Source organism: Alexandromys fortis, unplaced genomic scaffold (assembly GCF_014885135.2).
Source record: "Alexandromys fortis isolate MF-2015 unplaced genomic scaffold, M_Fortis_MF-2015_v1.1 scaffold_190, whole genome shotgun sequence".
NCBI lineage: Eukaryota > Metazoa > Chordata > Mammalia > Rodentia > Cricetidae > Alexandromys > Alexandromys fortis.
Window position 1 is genome coordinate 1,501,410 of NW_026068059.1, and position 19,985 is coordinate 1,521,394.

The following is a 19,985-nucleotide window of genomic DNA, read 5'->3' on the forward strand; positions in this document are numbered from 1 at the left end:
AGCTGGAAACTTTATTAAAACCCGATCTAAGTGGGTCGCCACCGCTCTCTGTCCTCATTACGTTCCTTTGCCCAAACCAGGGCCCTCTGAGCTCTCTGGATGTGCCTATAAAACGGAGTGCACAATCCAACAGCTCCAAAGCATTTCATCAGGGGATCGCTCAGACCCAGGTGGGCAGCAAATACACAGAGGGGCCATGGGAAATGAGAGAGGAAGGAACACAGCAGCCCAGGACGGGAGATGGTGGGGGAGCAGATGACAGGAGACCCGCTGCAGCCTCAAGACGGGAACATCCCAGACCCAACAGGGATGTAGCAGACCACGGCCTGAAAATGCTGAGGCCTTGAGGGGGGCTGTGCCCTTCGAGACCCCACCCGACCATCCCGTCTGTCCATCCGTGCCCATCTCCCCTGCCCCCTTCCGCTCACACATCTGGGTTTTCTCCCTGCTGAACCCTTGCCTGTACCCTGAGCTCGACTGACACAGTTCCCTCCCTGGCTCCTTCCTCCACCACCACTCTCCTCTTCTTCTCCCCGGCTTCCTTTCAGTGATATTATTCTACTATCCAAGGATCCTCTTTTCAAGTTCCCTTTCATGTGGCCAAGCCCCAGGCAGCCACTGGCTGGGTCTCAGATGAAGGCAATGGCTCTGAGGGAAACAGCACTGAAAGCATACAGAGACCCAAGGACAAGCCACCCCACCACCGGGTGGCTCGGCTCACAGCAAGCCCAGCAGGCAGGGGGCTCGTGAGGCTGGGCCAAGCGCACAGAGGCCTCCTTCTAAATGTCAAAGGCCTCCCAGCATGGAGCTGCGCATAGCTGAAAGGTCAAGCACTGGACATCAGTGTTGCAGGGAGGAAGGGAGCCCTGGGACACCCCTTTCCCCCTCCCCCGTGTCCCCTGACAGGTCTCTTCTTCCTCCTTCAGGCGCCAGACACAGTTAGCAGTTTCCCTCCTCCCCCAGCCAGCATGATCCAGGTGTTCTGCCGATCTATTGCTGACTATGTAACAACCTGTTTCAGCCTTGTCCCTTCCCCCCCCCCCCGTGTCCCCAGTGTCAAAGCCAGTGGGTACGTAGATGCCAGTGGGACAAACCCCAGAGCAGCCCAGCTTGACTGAGAGTCCTCTGAGTTACTTAGCAATGCTTAGTAACCGCTGTCCTGATTCAGAATCTGGCACACCAAGCATGGTGCCTAGGCAGGCTGAACACTCAAAAGTTCAGATGGAGGATTCTCCACCTCCTTTGGTCCTTCTGAATTCCATCCCACCCCCCAAAGCAAGCCATAGAAGCTAAGATTCCCCTCTTCCCCAGAGTGAGCCGTAGCAACTACATTCCCTGGCCCAAAGAAAACCATAAAACACAGAACAGCCTTTCCATTCCTTCCTCTCTTAATACCCTCATTCCAGAGGGGTGTGAGGTAGAAGGATAGAACTGGGAAAGCAAGAAGACATCAATGAGGTGGAGCCCAGGACAGTGTCGGGGGTTGGCCTGGAAGTCCAGCACGTCATGCTGTCTCTGGGAGGAGAGCCGGGCTCTTCTCCGACGCCCAGAAGATAGAGACTTGACACTTTGCACCTACATGTCTTAAACCGGCAGTGCCCAATCCATCTCCACCTCCCACCCTTTTCTTCTCCGTGGACCTGGAGTGCAAGCTCCAGTTGACTGAGGAATTTCCACTGTCATCTAAGCCTGGTATCCCTGTTCCCACCCCAGGGATCCTCCCGGGCTTACTTCAGACGGCTCTGAAAGCCTGGGGGACCGCTGACAGCTGGGTCCGAGTGAGCTGTAAACACTGCGGGATGGAACAGTGGGAACCAGCTCCACTCCTCACACCCACTCCATGGTCCAGAACAACAAGCTCTCCATCCACTCTGTTCTTGAGATGTTTACTCAAAACATTAGACTTCAGCAGAGGCAGCAGGCAGAGTGGAAGGCTGATCTCCACCTCCTACCCGCTGTGTATCCTTGAGTAGCTTACGCAAGATCTCTGGGCCTCAGCTTTGCCCTCTGTAAAACGATGGAAGAAGTAGCGGGTTAAATCATCTCGAACACACTAAGCACAAAACAAATATTCCACAAATGTTGCCATTAATGTCTAGTCAGTTCTGGCTCTAAGAGCTGAAAGTCTAGCCTCAAACCTTTCTTTGCTTTTTAGGGCATTCTCTCTACCCTAACCTTACTCCCTTAATCGCCAAGGACTGAGGCTTTGTAACAGCATCTCCCTGGCTTGGCTTCCTGCACCATCCACCAAGCTCCTGCTTGCTCCATTCTCCTGGCCCTTTCCTTCATGAAAGAGAAGTACCCAGTACATTTAGCAGTGCTAAATAAACAGCAATAATAATATATGTTCAGCCATTAGCCACATAAGTAATCAAAGATCACTTGCCATATGATTCCTGCTTAAACATCATTTGGAATCTAATAAATAAGCGACTATAAATAAAGCCAGCGTGCAGACTTGGCCCCTCCGAGCACAGCGGTCTCAGCTCTTATTTTTAGCCTAAGGTGCCTTCCATGCCGTGCCGCTCCTGCAGTTCAGTGTTGAGAATTCCCCAGCCTCGCTCACTCGCTCTTTCTCTCTCTCCCTCCTTCCTTCCCCCTCCCTATGTTCCTCTCAAAGGAAATTTGCGGAGGTGGGGGTGGGAGCTACAATACGGTTTCTGTCGTAAAGTTTCACACTGGTCTGGGGCATACTATGGTCCTGTCAGCCTTCGCCCCAGCTCCTGGTCCATTAGGCAGTCAGTAGCCTCAGGGCTCCATGGAGAAACACACCAGAGACAAGTTTAGTGTAGGGAACAGAACACGGGCTGTGGCTCAAGAAATCCGGTTTAAATCCCCCATGTCCTACCTCTATCGAGGTGCCCTTGGTCTCCCCATAGGAGAGTTTCTATACCCAAATACCGGGTCTTATCAAATCCACTCACAGAGGCCGTAATCACTGAGTTATGGAATTTATAGGAAGTGATGCGCACAGTAGGTGTTCAACAAGTGTGACTGCCACTCCAACTCCTGAATACCATCTTTCCAAGCCACGCCCACAGCTCATCATTCAATCCAGTCTGGGTGGCAATGGTCTGGGAAGGACAATAAACTCTCAGTGCCAGCATACCCACTATCCCTGGACCTCTGCGGTGACCATCACAGCCTAAGCGCTTAGCTTTTCTTCCTTGTTTTTCACAACCCTGCTGTCCTGTGTGTCTGACACCCTTCCCTTTTAACAATTAGAACATGGCCCAACACAATACCCTGGTTCCCTGTATCTCGCGAAACGCCTGGCCCCAAACATGACACAGTCATTTTACAAACTTCCAGGGGACAGAGGGTCAGGCTGGATCAGGCACAGACACCAGGCCTCCTACAGCCTCCCTCCCAGCAGTTGCTTCCTAGAGCACAAGTGGCCCTGTCCCCTCACTGGCAGGATGACAGGCGGAATAAGTGTCTGCCAGGACTCTGGGGAATATTATTTTCTCCAGGCCCTGAAGCAGGAAATAAACACATCACTCCATGCCGAGCCTGGCAAAGTCCACGTGACAGCCTCAGATAACATTCCGCTTGTAGACTACTCTGCCGGTGCCCCGACATGTGAGAAGCGGTGAGATTATTAAATCACTATGATAAAGCACTTCCTGTTACACAGCACCTTCCTGGCTGTCTCTCGACTGCTGGCATGGGCTCAGTGTCTGTAATGCCACCAACTCATAGGGTGACTCCTATCATGGAGGAAAGAGTTTGGCTCCAGTGGGCTGGGATAGCTGGTTCTCGAGCAAAATGAACAAGGTCACTGGGAGTCCACAAAGCGGGCTAAAGCCTGAGCTGCACACAGTTTCCGAGTCTTCTACACAGCACACTGTTCACAAGAAGGACTTTCTCTGACCCAATCCTCTACCTGAGAGGCTAACTGTAGCCAGTAGGTAAAATAGAGGCCCTGAAGATGCCCATACTCTGACTTCCTAAGACTGTTTCTTTCCATAGAAAATGGGGCCTCAGATTCCATGGAGGTTGAACTTGCTGACTGAGCCTGAGGTGGAGAGATGACTTGGGGTCACACCCCCAGTTCAGGATAGTCTCAGAACTCCATCCCCCTGGGCAACACTTCCAGCTGCAGCTGTGGAACTGGGGGTGAGAATGGCTCACCCCACCATTGCCGGCTTTGGACGTGGAGCAGGAAAGCCAAGTGCTCAGCACACTACAAACAGGAAAGGGTTCTTAGCTGATGGCCAGGGGGAAAATGGGAGATCTCCATCCTCTAACCACAAGGAAGTGACTTCCACCAGCGACCCAAACGAGCAGGAAACAGATGCTTCCGAGAGCCCCCAGGAAGGAACATCTTATCTTCAGCTCAGTAAGACTTCTGAACTCCAGACTGAGATAATAAATTTGTCTTGTTTAGGCTGCTAAATTCATGGTAATTTGTTATGGCAGCAATAGAGAAACTATAGTAATAGCAATAATGCAAGCACTACTGATAACAGCTATTATTTATTGACTTCCTACCGATTGTCAAGCATTCTGCTAGCTGTTTTCCATACGTTATCTCTCACGTAACGCACAACAATCACACAAGGTGAGTTTATTATCCCCCTTTTTATAGCAGTCAAACGGAGGCCAAATAATTCAATTTGCACAAGGTCACGTGCAAAACTATAATTTAATTCCAGGTCCCTGTGTCAGTCGAGACCAAGCCATTTCACTACCTCATAGGGGCCATGCAATTGCTTGCCAGAATTATTGAGCTAAAAGTCATTCCTTAAAAGAAGCATAAGAGCCAGAACTAATATTTACTAAATATTACGATATGCCATATGCTGCTCATGGTACATTACAATGCTCCTCTGAGCTAATACCAATTAATTAATTAGTGATAAGCACTATTATTCCCAGCTTAAGGATGGGAAATTGAGTGTGAGAAAGGTTGGAGTCTTTTTCCTCAATGCACATATGAATGGAATTCAGGAACATGAAGTCAAAACTCTAAAGTCAGACTTGTTCCATATCTGGAACATAAAACTTGAATGTAAACTCCACGCTGTCCCACAGGACCGTCCTTGTGGCTTCATGCCAAGAAGAATGACGATTCAGAACCCAGCAGGAAGCAAGCATGAACACGAAATCTCCAGGAGCAGGTGGGCCCTGGCTCCCAGCTCTGCTCGGGCCTCTCACAGGTGCCTCCCGTTTTCTGGAAGGTCATCCCCGTGACAGCCAAGAGAGAGGTTGATTAAATAAAAGAAACGCTCTGAAGGTGGCAACACAGAGATCATTTCAAAACCCTACTTCATCTCCACCAATGGCACTGATTGCCACTTAACCTCAATTCCTTTAGAACTCTTAAGTCTCCCCATCAGCTCCAATTAGCATTCGCTTGCCCTTGCCACACGACAGGGCCTTTACGCTTTCCAGCCACTCCAGGCAGTGAGGAAGTACAGGAGACTGCCTTACCTCTGGGTTTCCTTTTCTCTGGACTATTGGCCTTAGATTCTGGGGTGGTTGCCCCAGAGATCTGGGCACACCCATTGCAAGCCTCTGGCAACACAAGCTTTTGGCTGGCGTCTCGTGGGAGCAGCCCCTACTGGCGGCTTCTTACAGAGGCCCCTGGGGCTGTATACGTCCCTTTTCTGTCATCTCTGGGAAAATCCCTGTTATTTCCTCTGAGCTGAAAGCTCAAAGTCTCATGAAGTTAGATCCCTGCCCCTGAGGGAAATTTATGAGCATTGCTAGCAAAGTGGCACCCCCTCCCTTTTCTGTGTCACTCTGTGCTCAAAAGCCCATGTCCCATACATGGAAATTCAAAGCTGAGAGAGAGCCACAGACTTCCTATAAGGAACGCCCCACTCCTACAACATCTGGATCCCTGACAATGATGTACCAAGACCCAGGAGTAACCTACTGTCAAAGAGCAGCCTCTGCCTGTGGACTGGGAGCAAAGTCAGAGGGGCAGGAGCCAGAGAGCCTGAGGTTCACAGTACAGGTAAAGTTCTGACTCGACTTGCTTTCTTGCTTTTCTTTTCTTTTCTTTTCTTTTTTCTTTTGGTTTTGTTTTTGTTTTTCCAAGACAGGGTTTCTCCGTAGCTTTGGAGCCTGACTTGGAGCCAGATCCTGTAGGCCAGGCTGGAGCTAGCTCTTGTAGACCAGAACTCACAAAGATCCTCCTGCTTCTGCTTCCTAAGAGTTGGGATTAAAGGCATGCACCACCGCTTCCTGGCTCACTCGGCTTTCCTAACCCAAAGACTACGCAGCTAGGGCTGAGTGGGACTAAGCCGAACACCAGGAAAAGGAACTGGTAGATTAGAAGAAGACAAGAAGAGGGCTCTGGTTTGGAGTGTCACAACTTAATCTGGAAGGAAAAAAGAGAAGACAATACCTTTTGGGTGGAGGGTGCCCAAGACAATGAGTGAAGTCCAAGCAATGGTGAGAAAGGCCCTAGAGACGAATGAATTTGAGAGGCGGAAGAGATGCTAGAAACAATAACATCACTTCAGCTCTCACAGGTGCCATCCCCAAGACGAGCACCAGGCCTGTCCTGCAAGGTCCCAAGGACTAGGACTAGAAGAGTGGACCCAGAGAAGCAGAGGAAGAAAACCCAATGGTCATCACTAATCAGTGCCTTCGTGGGTTATACTGGAGTGTCTGCCACCATTTAGATTTTGTGAACATAAGCACAGGCAGGCAGCCATGACTGGTGTGGGCTCCTGGCCAACAGGAGGCAGGCACCTGGCCAAAAGCAGCAGTGTCAGCAGAAGGCTGGAAGCTGGGACACCAGGGCTGGGTTCAGGCCTCTAGGTTCTGGGAAGACTGAGATAAGTAAGGCCTGGTTGCAGTCTTGAGGAGCCTGGCACAGCCAGGATACCAAGGCAAGCACTAGAACTCAGCCACAGTGGAGATGTGTGAACTCCAGGGAGCACACTGGTCAGGTCGGGGTAGGTTATACACCAAGAGCCTAGTGTTTGAATCTGAGGGACAAAGTACCATCCTCAGCAAAGGCTCACACTGATGCTAAGTCAATTACAGGCTGGTTCAGGCTCCTTCAGAGCAGGATCAAGAGTAGCCACAAGGCCTGGATATGATTACAGAGCACGAGAAACAGGGATATCATGACAGCCAACGGTGTCAGCATACCGTTCTAGGTGATGGAGGAGGTCTTGTTAAGTGGGGTCTCAAGTCTGTGCCTCCCAAAGGCTCTTGATGCTGAAGCTCCTTTGGAGTCTCCCTTATGCCTGCATTATTCATTCAGAAGATATTTTGTGAGCATCTACTATACTCCATATATTTGCTGTCTTCAGTACTGGGAAAGCATCGGAGAATAAAACAAAGAAGTTTTCTTCACAGGAAGATTCAGATAAGAAGAAAAAAAGAAACAGAATCAGATGTGAGATGTGCTCTAGAAAAAGTTAAGCAAGGAAGAATAGAAAATGTTGGGGACAGAAAAGGACGTAGAGAATGGACAGGTATGGCTGTCCCCACAAGAATGAATCCAGAGTGCTCTCTGCAGAGAGAAGAGCATGTACAAAGATCGTAAGGTGGAAACATGCTGGGCATGGAAAGGAAAGATGCTCAGGGGCAGGGCTGGGTGCTGTGAGCAGCAGGCAGGCTGTCAGGGATGAAGACATAAGTAAACAGAAGAGCGGCAATCCCGGGAGAGCCTCAGGTGGTCATCAGGTGGATTAGTACTTCGCTCTGCCAAGAAGCCAGTGAAGGGCAAGGGCAGGAGCCCAACTTCTATTTTAAAACAGTTGCTCTTGCTGCCCTTTCTTTTAGGTGAATAGGTTAGTTAAAGGACAATCGGGAAACAAAGGAGATGGTTCTGCAGCAGTGTGGGGAGAAGACAGTGTGGCTCAGAACAGGGAAGGGACATCTGAGCTGGCAGGAGTTGTCAGTGTGTAATAGCTGAACTTGGGAAGCTGAACCAACAGGACTTGATGGCAAGGTGATGGAGCTGGAGGCCGATGGAATGAAGGATGGCTCCAAGGTTTGGAGTCCAAGTCAAATAGATACGACAGAGTAAGGGAGTGAGGTTTGTATACATTTTTTTCTGTGTGTGGTATATGCATGAGCGTTCTGGTGCATGCATCTGTGCATACTCTGTGGAGATCAGAGGAGGACACTGGGGGTCTTCTCCTATCACTGCTCTGACCTAAGACTTGGGACAGGGTCCCTCACTGAACCAGAAACTCTGCTTTTGGGCTTGGCAATCTCCCAGGATCCACCTGTCCTACAAGGCTGGGGTTAGGGGGGCATGCAACCAGGCCATACTTTTTACCTGGATGTTGGGAATCTGAGCTCAACAAGGCCCCATGCTTACACAGCAAGCACTCGTAGTCATCTTATCCCTAACATTACCGTTGAGTGGAGAAGCCATAGCAATAGCAAAACAGAAGGTGACGATTGAGATTTGAACTGCAGACATGCCTCTCTTGAGTCTGTGTTGTCACCCATGTGAAGACGACAAGCATATAGCTGCATAATTATGTTACAGAATGCACTCAGGGCTGGCGACCAGACTAGATGATTATCTACATAGCAGTACATAAGATCATCTGGTCGTGCCGTGGATGCAGAGGACACCCAAGGTCAAAACTCTGAGACCAGAGCCATATTTGGAGATGACAAGAAAAAAAAAAGGGAGAGAGAGAGAGAGAGAGACAAGAAAAAAAAAAGGGAGAGGGAGCCATTGAGATAACTCAGTAGGTAAGGGTGCTTGTCACCAAGTCTGACAACCGAGTTTGATTATGAGTACTATCGATAAGAAGAGGAGGGAGAAAGCAGAAAGGGCTTGAATAAGAAGCTTTATACACAGTGCTCCTGTGAAGAGAAAGGGAAAACTCAAGGGGACATGGACAGCTAAGGAGGGACAGGAGTCAAAGGAAGATCTGCCATCTGGTGTGAATGACACTTGAGGGCACAAAGACAGAGATCATCTCCACGGGATGCTCCTAGGCTCCTGGTGTGGATAGAATTCAAATAAAATCCTGAGAAACGTTCCTATAAAGCAGGTGGGTGAGTACCAAGAAAGACAGCGCCATGCTGTGTGAGCAGGTGAGCGCGTGCACAAGGCACCCTGAGAATTCCAGAAGCCAGAGCTCCCCAAACCGGGTGAGGGTCTCACCTCCCTGAACAGAGAGCATGAAAAGCTGGAATGAGATAGGATAGAGGAATAGAGAAGGGTGCTCTAGGCAGGGAAAGGCTAAGAGACAGGGCCCAGCTGACCCAGGGGTGGTATTAATAGGAGAAACCAATTTCTTAGCTCTTGCAAGCCCCTGATGTCGTCCTAAGAGCTTGCTGAGGAGAAGCTTGCCAGATTCTCACGAGCACATGAAACTGGGTCTCGGATTCCATGTTGTGGAGAGAGATAGGGAGGCACCAAGAAGTTACACGCTTGTCCAAGATCGGACAACTCTGAAAGCAAAGGGCTCAGAGTCGCAGCTAGGCAGCCTGGTTCCAGAGCCCATGCTCTGAGCTAACCTCCACACTGCCAGATAGCTCTAGAAGTCAATCTTAGAGTCACCCCTGACACAGCTGACTCCATTTTTCCTTTGTTCTCCAGGCACTAACCACAGTGGAACTATCATATAAAGCACCTGGGTAAATCCAGGTGGAAGGGACTGAGAAAAGGGAAGCACACGAGGGACCTTGGGGTGACTGCCCCAGAGAACTGACCAGGACTGATAAGATGTCACCACCTGAAACACAGGAGGAAAGGAACGTAACAGACCGTGGCAACGCCTGCCACCCTGAGATAGCTGTCCAGGGCAAAGCACCTCTCATGAAGTGGTCATACCGACAGACATTCTCAAGCATGGCTGAACACTAGACTCTTCCGTGACACCTCCGGGAACCAGCAGAGGAGTGCTGTCTGCAGACTAGAGAATGTGCACGCCAGTGCCTGCAAAGCCAAACCTGGATTAGCCTGGGCTCTCTCCACAATCCTCATTATCAGGGTGGGCTAAAAGGATGCTATGGGCTCAGTCCACTAGGAGCTGACCAGCCACCACGTGGGAGGAAACACACACCTACAAGAGGGGCTGCTGGGGAGCCTGTTAGCTTGTCTGCAGCATCCTGATGACCTGTGCTCCCCCAGCACCTCCCATAAGCCCTGCAGGGAATGCGTGCCTGCTTAGTCAGACTAATGAGAGCTAAGTGCTACCATGGTCTTGCCTGTAGCTGAGCACCAAGGCTGTGAGTAGGATGCTCGGGTTCTGCCGATGTATACCAGTGTATCCCACCCACTCAGACTCACACACAAGCACTTAGCCAAGATCCAACAGCCACTTCTCCCACCCACCACACTGGACATGCCCAGAGAGGCCGGACTATATCACAAAACCAAAGGATCTGCTGACTATCACGCCTTCCCAAGCAACTGGAGCCAAATAGGGTCATGGCTTTAATTAGGTAGGTGGCTGTCTCAATTTAAGCTCTTGTTAATGGTTATTAATGAAACAGAAGTGTCTTCCCATGTGAATATGAAACCAAAGGCTAACGAAACTGTCACACCCTAGATGGCTAGAGGACCTAGGGGTAACAGGTCCAATCCCCAGTTTGATGCTGAAACCCCTGTCATGTCCCTCGATGGTCACCTGGAAAGCCATTCCACCTGCCAGATAGACATTTTCTCAAAATATGGAAACAAAATTATCTCTCTATAGTTTTTACAACCTGGCCTTCTTTCCCACAAATACAATGTGCAAATGACTCACTCCACATCCCAGAACTTGGTAAGACCTTCATTCCATGGAACTGGAGACAGGTTTTTGAAATTCTGACAATGTTCTTTCAGTACCATGCCGCTCCCTGCTCAACCCACTGGTCCCCTCATCAGACAGGCCTGGACCTTGCTTGCTACATCCAACTGAGGAGTGAATGTCATCACCGAAGGGGGAAAAAGAACCCCAGGGAAGCCAGGTCATTCTAGTGCATAGGCAGCCACACATCAAAGAGATACAGAAATTAACTCCATCATCTAGAATTCAGTTACAGAATCAGGGCCATATTGTCTCACCTCTGGTACTCTTGCAATGTGACCTTCGCCAACACCCACCCCCTCCAAAGACTCATCACAGATGCTGAAAACAAACAGAGAAGACCGACCTACTAACAGTCACTTCCATGATCTGCCTACTCCTTGGTGAGGTCCAGACGTCAGCATCCTGGCCTCTGGAAGCTTCAGCTCTTGGCCACAGGGAATGTGCTGCCAACAGGCCATTCCAGACCGTGACACCTCGGATTCTGCTCAGTTCACATCTGCTGGCTTTAACTACTTACCTCAATAGAACCCTGGGCAAGTCACAAGTCCTGAGAACCCTGGGCACTTCCTCACACCATTGCCCCCTTCTGTCTCTCATAGAAACTAAGCTAACACATCAGAACATTCTATTCACTGAAAACCACGGCACTGATGTCACCAAGAGATTGGGAGTTGTGTCATCTTTGAGCACACAGGCCATGCTGGCCTAAACAGTTTTCCAACTCCAGCCAGCCTCCCGTATCCTCCCCAACATGTATGGGTCCAGAGTGGAGCACAGGGAGTCAGTCAGCTGAATGCACAGGCATTTGAGGACACATGTGAACACGTTGGAGGCAAAATATTCATTATCTGTTTTGGCTACTTGCCTTATTACTGTGACCACATAAATGGTAGAAGGCAACTTAAGGAACAAAGGGTTCCTTTTGGCTCCCAGTTGAAGAGGACGCAGTCCATCATGACAGCTAGAGTATAAAGCAGTTGGTCACACTGCATCCACAGTCAGGAAACGAGAGTGGACAGGAAGTGAGGTTTAGCTGAAAGACCTATAGGCCCTCACTCAGTGGTTCTCCCCCATTCTCCAGTGAGGCTCCACTTCCTAAAGGTGCCATAACCTTCCCAAACAGCATCACCAGCTGGGTAACAAACATTCAAACACACTCTGGGGACATTTCACATTCAAACTACAACAAGTTCTTAATTGCATGTCATATAGGCGACCAGCAAAATGGGATGCCACGCTTGAGCACTGACTCATCCTGGGAAGAGGACCTTTGGAAAGCTGAAAGGCTGGCTCACGATTCAAAGTTTGCCACAGATAATTCATTTAGCAGGTGGTAGGTGAATCTTGTCCCATAGGCCAGGTACCATGCTAGACCTTGAGAGAAAAAGCATGAGTAAGATAGTCAGACTCCGCAGAGATGCTCACCAGAGAAGAGACTGTGTCCCAGAGATGTTCCTGTATGCCTTCTCTAGGTGACACACGGGGGGGGGGGGATGGTCATCAATTTCTATTTGCCACCCTTGTGAAAGAGCAATTGATTATCTATCAAGTTGATTCAATTTGGAATAAAGATGAATGCTGCACACTGATCAAAATTTCATAAATCAAATCCTGTGATAACATTACAAGGGGAACCCACTACTCAAAAACCCCCATGGTGAATATTCTACAAGGCTAAGAAATCAACAGTAGATTTGAGTCTCAGTGCGTCCAATAGATGTAATACAGAGCCACTGAGATCAGAAGCCAGGAGTTTCATTCTTCCCACTGGTCTCTCCCAATTCTCCTATTAGCTTCATCTTTATAGCATTTGAATGCTCTAGGTTGGGCATTCTCTGCAAAGGATTGGAGCTCATTGGAGGAAATCAACTAAGTAAAAAATTGGAGGTGTAAAGTGCTTGGGGGTCCTAATGAGGCTGAGTGTCAAATAAATCTGAGCCCCGCTGCTTTGCTGAGTAGGGAAGCCTTAGACAAATAGAGGTTCGGTTGCTGCCTTAACCTGTGCTGCAATGGATGCCACCCACGCTGAGCGAGACCTCCATCAGCATCAGGACCAAACCTCTGAAGTCCCCGCTAGGGTTCCTCATCTGCCAGCTAGCCTTTGATAACTCACTAGGGGTAAAAATGCCAATGCAAAGCGAGAGACTATACAAGCCGTATTTATTCATCTTTCAATATTTTTAAACCAGAAATAACACAATACATCGGCTGGGACCGCTCTGATTCCAGGAGATGCCGTGATCCCCGAGGAAAGGATTTGCACATAAAGTGATATTTCAGTCAAAGGTGACAGAGGAGGGCGAGAAAGAAGAGGAAGAGAAGGAGAAACAACAGAAGGAAGAGGCAGAGGAGCAGGAGGAGAAGCAAAAGGAGGCAGCAGGAGAGGAGGAGAAGTTTTCCAAGCCATGAGGATGAGAAGAACAGTGCTCCCACAGAGTCAGGGCACAGGCAGAACATGGTAAGTCTCCCCACACACTTGGACTTGGTTACCCAGTGCTCCTACTGTGCAGCATGAAAGGAATAGCCAAGGCAAGCTAGCACTAACCAGTTAACAAGAACTTAGCGCCCGGTGCAGCAGAGATAAGGATATTAACTAGCATCAGGGAAAATGAAGAGAAAATGTCACGTGGTACTGAAATTGACTATGTTCCCCGGTGGCTAAAGGTCACAAAAAAAAAAAAAAGAGTCAAAACCACTAGGCTCTCAGGCCTGGTCAACCACATATAACCGTGTGACCTTGGCCACATCACTTCATCTGCAAAAATGAGCGGGTTGGATAATGGATCCTCATCATCTGTTATAGCAAGATCCAGCAGCCATGATCCCTTTGAGCTGCAGGGATGGGAGCAGTCTGGGGGCATTTATTTACTTGTGAATCCCCAGTCATCACTCAGAGGACCCAGAGGGACAGAAGCAAAATCAAAAACATTTTCGGAAGATGGATGACTGAAGGGGTCTGAGACACAGGTGAGAGTTTGGGAAATTTATGCGGATAGCCTTACAGCCATAAATAAAATCCCTTTCTCTACCCAAAACTTCATTCGGGGGTGGGGGTGGGGCAAACAGCAGACACCCTAATAGACAGTTTGGCTGTATCTCCCACCCTGTGCCTCACTTGAATGAAAAACAGCCATCACGAGGCAGGGTAATGGGTTCGGTCGCCTCTTTACAAACATCCATATTGTCACCAGCGACAAGTGAGGTGAGGATGGAACTGACTGGACAATTTATTCCCTGTCCCTGTATTCAGTCCGGCTCTGACAGCTATCTCTTCTGAAGATACAGGAGATGGGGAGGGCCCTGGAAAAAGACCCAGAGAAGCTCACCGGGTGGTAGTGGTGACCCCTGAGAAGGTGAGGGGAACAGTGGCCCCTCCCCTTTCTGTGAACCCCTCAGAGACCTGGTAACCTCAGCCCTGCCCCAACCCAGCCATGTGCCAGGCTGCCTGGCATGAAGCACAGCTACCCATATTTTCTTGACCTACTTCTCCTCCCAGTCCTGCCCTACTCCTTCTACTTCCCCTCCGGGTCTGTGTAATTAGCACCTCGCCACCGGAAATCATCAGGGACTTTTACAAGGCTTCTAACTCCAAGATAACCAAGGAGACAAGAAAACCGGCCCTGGCACGGCTGCCTCTGCCTCCCTCTCTCTCTCTCTCTCTCTCTCTCTCTCTCTCGATCAAGCCCACTTTGACCTTGACGGATGGTGGGATCTGTGCGAGAAGAAGATTGCCATGAATCAAAACTAGGGGCTCGACAGAGTCAGACCGGCATTGTTCAGTGGGGGGGGGTGGGAGCCTGTAGGGACTCCCATCAAAGCCCTCTTACTAACCTAGCAACCAAGACAGAGACCTGTGGACTCCAGTGTCTGCTTCCTTCTTCCAGAGAACCCATGCCCAGAGAGGCAAGGTGGAGGTGGGGGTCGTAATTCTGGCTCAGTTCCTTTCTGCTTCCCATTAGTGACAAACAGAAATTGATGGGCTCCGGCTTTATCTGCTCATTTGGTGATGGTGGCGGTGGGGACCTTGCAGCAAACACTAGATAACTGTAGGCATCTTATAAATTAAGCATCTTAAGGATATGAACCGTTTTTGCATAGTCACTAAGCGGAATTAAATTAGCTTTTGTAGTTTCTATAGAAATGAATGAGGAAGGGGGAGGGAAGGTCTTGCTTTTAACATCTTTTTTAAAGCAAGCAGAACAAGGAGTTGTGCGCAGGGTGAGGAGAGAATTAGATCACCTGTCTACATTTGAGACTTCACTCAGCAGCCGCTGCTTTAGCTTCGAGAAATATGTCCATGAGGTGACATGGAGCAGCTGGAGCACCTGCAGGCTCAGCCTCTGCCAGGCTACGCTATCGGCCTGCCTCTGTCCATGCCTGGGCATCTTGACCATCACCAGAGTGCCAACTGCACTCTGGTGCGCTTTAGGCCAGTCCTTGTTGTGATGGGAAAGGCCCTCCCGCCAAGCATCAAGCCATCTTTTTCTATATCAGCCTCCAGCCTTTTGGTTTCACGTTGAAGATCCAGGTCCTACTGGGCATGGTGGTGCAACCCTTTAATCCTAATACTCGGGAGGCAGACCCAGGCAGATCTCTGTAAGCTCAAGGCCAGCCTGGTCCACATAGTGAATTCCAGGTCAGACAGGGTTATATAGTGAGACATTGTCTCAAAAGAAAAGACCCTGTTGTGAGCAAAGCAACCACTCTGTTCCACCCACCTCCAGTCTGGGATGAAGGACTCATGGTTATCTGGCTGCAAAACCTTCCCTGGGAAATGATCATCTAACCTAAAAATGGAGGACTTGCTCTCAGGAGGGTCTTCCTCAGCCCACAAGAATTTGGACGTCTCATTCCACAATGACCCATGTTTCACATACTCATGTGGACATCCTAACCTCTGACACCCTCCCTCCCGCCTACTACACAGGTCCTCTGCGTGGGACCATCTCGTGGTGGTGCTGCTTCTTGCTGGAGTAGATGGTGCCCTCATCCCCACCAGCAGGGCTGTGTCTCCAGGTCCCAAGAGCTACGGTGCCTTGGCTCCCAGTGGTCTAGGCTTACTTGCTTGTTGCAGGGGAGGAGGCGTCAGGTTTCCCAGGACCTGCCTGCCAACAGTAGAGGTGCCAGGGGTGTGAGTCACAACCCTACTTGTCCACAGCACTAAGGACAAAGAAGAGATTGAAGTGGCCCTGTCACCCCACTCAGAGCCAGGCTATGGTCAGCAGATAACAACTCAAGACCCTTCCCAGCAGGCTGGGCAGAAAACACCAAGCAAACACTGGATTTCATTCAAATTGCCAAAGACAATTTTAAAACCATCCTCTAGATTCTTCTTAGACCAATCAGAAGAAAGGGGCAACTGCTTCTCTCCAGCCCTGGATTTGGAATCCCCGTAGTCATTTTCAATCTCCTTCATCACTAACAGCTGCCCCTTCACACGCAGACTGAATCTGTCATGATTTATACCAGGGAGTAAGCAGCATTTTATTCTAGACACTGATGGAGCCTGGCAGGAAGAACAGCTGGGAGCCACCAGTCTGTTCCTACCACATCCACATCTGTGTCCACCTCTGCCTCCACCACCTCCACGTCTGCCACAGCCACGCTTCGGGAGGTGAAGGAAATGTCCCACATAGCCTGGGAAATATAAAGATATTTCCTCTATGTCCACTTAGGGTAGCAATGAGACTGTCACCCAGAGCCAGACTGTACTTACCGATCCTCAGGGAGTGTGGGCTACAGGCAACCATCACGAGCCACACGGGAAGCAGCACCAAAGGCGCGGAGACACGGGGCATCTTCTATAACTCCTCATGGAGCCCTCTGCTGGTCTGGGCATGACATAACGCTGTGAGGGAGTGGAGGAAGCGAGTGAGTCCTACACAAGCTAGGTAGCCACCTAGTCCATCCCAGTGACAGAGGCTCCGGAGAGCACCCGAGGGCCTCAGTGGGGAGAGCTGACAGTCCCTCCAGGAGAAAGTCTGGCAGCATCCATGAGGGAACTGCAGGCAGAGCCCTGGAACTGGGGGTCTTTGGCTCTCCTACACACACCAGGGATCAAAAGAAGGCCCCTGATGCATATAAGGCAGGCTGCTCTAACAGGCTGCGGGATCCATGCTACCTCTCTTTCCTTCCAAAATCTCTAGTTAAGAATCAAGATCTTCATTCTGTCTTAAGGCATAGAAGCCGTGAATATGCAGAAGAGGAGGCACGAGGAGGGTTATTCTGAAGCACACGGGATGGGTCCAAGTACAGCTCTCCCACCTGCCACCTGTGTGGTCTTCACAAGGCTTCTCTTTGTCTCAATGTGGCTTCATTGGTTGTATAAGTGGTGTTAATTCCCTCCTGGTGGAGCTGGTCTGAGGACCAAGATAACACAGGGAAAGCTACCTTATGTAAAGCTTGCCCTAGATGAAGGAGTACATGCATGCCAGTTCCTCCATGGCTGGGTTGGGAGACATTTTCTCCCAGCAAAGAGATGGCAGAGGTACACACCCCAGCCCAATACACAGTTTCTGCACCTGCTTCATCTACAGATGCTAAGCCCTTCTCACGTGTTCCCTCCATCTCCTCACCTACCTCATATCAAAGTCAGAGCTGTCAAGGTGGCTGCTCCTCCCCAAGGCAGCAGAACCACTAACCCTCCCTTGAACTCTCGATTACTCTAAGACTCGGCATCTGTGCCAAGCCAGATCTGCCTCACAACTAGGATGAAAGTGGGGGCCCCGAGCACCTGCGTATTTAATCCTGGGTGCTCCAGGAAAGAAAAAAATATTAAAATGTTTTCCCCTCCCTCCCCATGGAAAATCAACAGAAAACCAGTCAAAAAGCCTTGGACAGATACTTCACTAACTAATAAAATCAATGGCCTATCCTCTTTAGAAAAGATGCTCAGACCCACCGGCATCAAGGAAGCACATTTTGAGGCACAAGCATTTACAAAGTGTTAGCAAGAACATGAAGAAACTAGGCCTCTCACACACCATGACAGGACATAAATCATGCAAATGCTTTGCAGAACTGGTCTACCAGCGCTTTCCAAAAATACTCACAAACCAGTGACCCCACTCCTTGATATTTCTCCAACAGAAGTGCATGGATGCTCACCAAAGACATGTCCTAGAAGTACACAGTGGCATCTTGGTATTTTCCCAAACTGGAAGCTGCCCGAGTGTGCAGCAGCAGAACGGAGAAATATACTGTACGATCACACGACACAGTGTGATAAAGGCATGGACATGAATAACCAACTACTGCATGCCACAGCACAGGAACTATCATTAACGCAACACTGAGAAAAAGACGTCAGGCGCAAAAGTGTATACAGCATGACTCTGTATACAAAAGTGCTCTGCAATCAGAAGTTAGTCAGTGGGAAAAAATGTCACCAAAACGATGGGTTAGAAGCAAGCAGCACACTTAATCTTATCTGTGGTTTAATTTAACAGTGACAGAAAACAGCTTCTCAGTGAGGTGAGTAACGAAGGGACGTGTTAGAGCTCAATGCTGGACAGACAGAAACTGGGAGAGATCCAGAATCTATAGCTATCAACCAAGGGGCAAGACAATGCAGACATCATGGGTTGGACAGACAGCTGAGCCAACAGAGTGTTTGTTGTGAGGGCCTGAATTTGATAACCAGAAACCACGCATAAAAGACAGACGTGTGCTTGCAATCCTAGTATGGAGAAAGCAGAGATGGGCAGTTCGCTGAGGCCAGCTGGCTAGTGTGCCTAGTCTACTCAGCAAGTGCCAGGACAGTGACAGACTCTGGCTCAAAATGCAGAGTGGACAACACCTAAGGAATGATATCTAAGCTTGTGCCCCTGCCTCCATGCACATAGGTGCACTTTCACACTCATGAACACTCAAGCACACAGAAGAGACAGAAAGAGAAGACTGAGCCCAGAGATCATTGCACCAGAGAGAAATAATGGGGGAACCACAACGAAGACACAGGCAGCGAAGAAAGGCCGTCTGGATTTAGTTGTTCTTGGAGTTGCCACATGCGCTGGATCTTCAGCAATGCTCTGTCTGTTTCAACACAGAAGGCTGGTGCAGTAAATGGAAAGCCATATTGAAAAAGCTGTAGCCAAGCAAGTCCCTGCCTGGAGAAACCAAACTTCTACATTATCCTTTTCTCTCACAGCAATTATTACCATACTTCCAAGCCAGTATCTACCTTGCAACCCAGAGTGGTTCCAAGTAGAAAGCTACTGAAGCAAATTCATTCAAAAATATAAACAGTAGGATTGGGGTCAGAAACACAAAAATAAACAGAGTTTCTTTGTCCTTAATTCTGGGGACTCCCAGCAGGCAGCCTAAGAGTCAGAAAAACTAAGCAGGTACACACAATTGCAAGTAGACACTGGGCCTCGAGAAAACACAGACTTTGGAAAATGGGAGGTCCACTGTACCCCCTCAGCACAATAAAGCTTGTTGTCCTGACCTCCTTTGGGGCTTCATGAGGATGCCAGAGACCCAGACCCCAATGGAGCACAGCATCAACCTGTCCTTGGGAATACTTTGCAATGATTTATTCAGGAGAAACTTCACCTGAAAGAAATTTGCTTCCATGTTACTTTGTCCTACCAAGCAGAGAAACAAAACTCTTCTCACCAGCTTGGTCCCAAACCACTCCCATAGAGTGAGGAACGCCCTGGAAAAGGGAGGGCAGCTAAGCCCAGCCTCTGCTCTCTGCAAGGACTCAAAGCTGGAGAGGACACAGGACAAGGAGCAAGCTGTTTAAGCAGTGAGTCCTCACCCACCCTTGCCCACATCTATGTCCCAGCGGAGACAATACTTTTTCAGTGTTTTTATTGGGACTCATTTTTTCTGACTTGTTCATATACGTGCATTTCTCTTGCTTTTCCTCTTTTTCTGCATTTTCAATCATTTGGAACAGGAATTTATTGCTCATTCCCTTCCTCTCCTTCTAGTAGTCAAATTCGCTCACTCTCGCTTTTTACTTTTTACATGTTTTTGACTTTCACTCTTTGAATACTTGGACTTTTTTGCTTCCAGTTTCCTTCATCTTTTCTCCTAATTATACCTTTCCTATCACATCTTAAACTTTTTCTGTTTGTATTATTTTTACCACCACCATTTCTGTCGCTGTTGTCAAGGTTGAGAGTTGTGGGTGTTGAGTTTTACATTTTTTTCTACCTGGTTCATTGCTACTTGCTGCTATTTGTCATCCCCCACCTTCACAGGTTGGGAGTCGAGCATAGGAGTAGATGCTCTGCT

At 49.2% G+C, this 19,985-nt stretch overlaps 1 protein-coding gene across 1 annotated transcript in view; it reads right to left on the bottom strand.

Annotated features, from left to right (window-relative positions):
• Positions 1-19,985, bottom strand: part of Grik4 (glutamate ionotropic receptor kainate type subunit 4) — a 425,572-nt gene that overhangs the window by 270,805 nt on the left and 134,782 nt on the right. The window contains exon 3 of the mRNA XM_050120125.1: positions 16,456-16,587. Within this exon, the coding sequence (XP_049976082.1) occupies positions 16,456-16,537 (82 nt within the window). The 5' untranslated portion in view covers positions 16,538-16,587. The remainder of the gene's footprint in view (positions 1-16,455; positions 16,588-19,985) is intronic.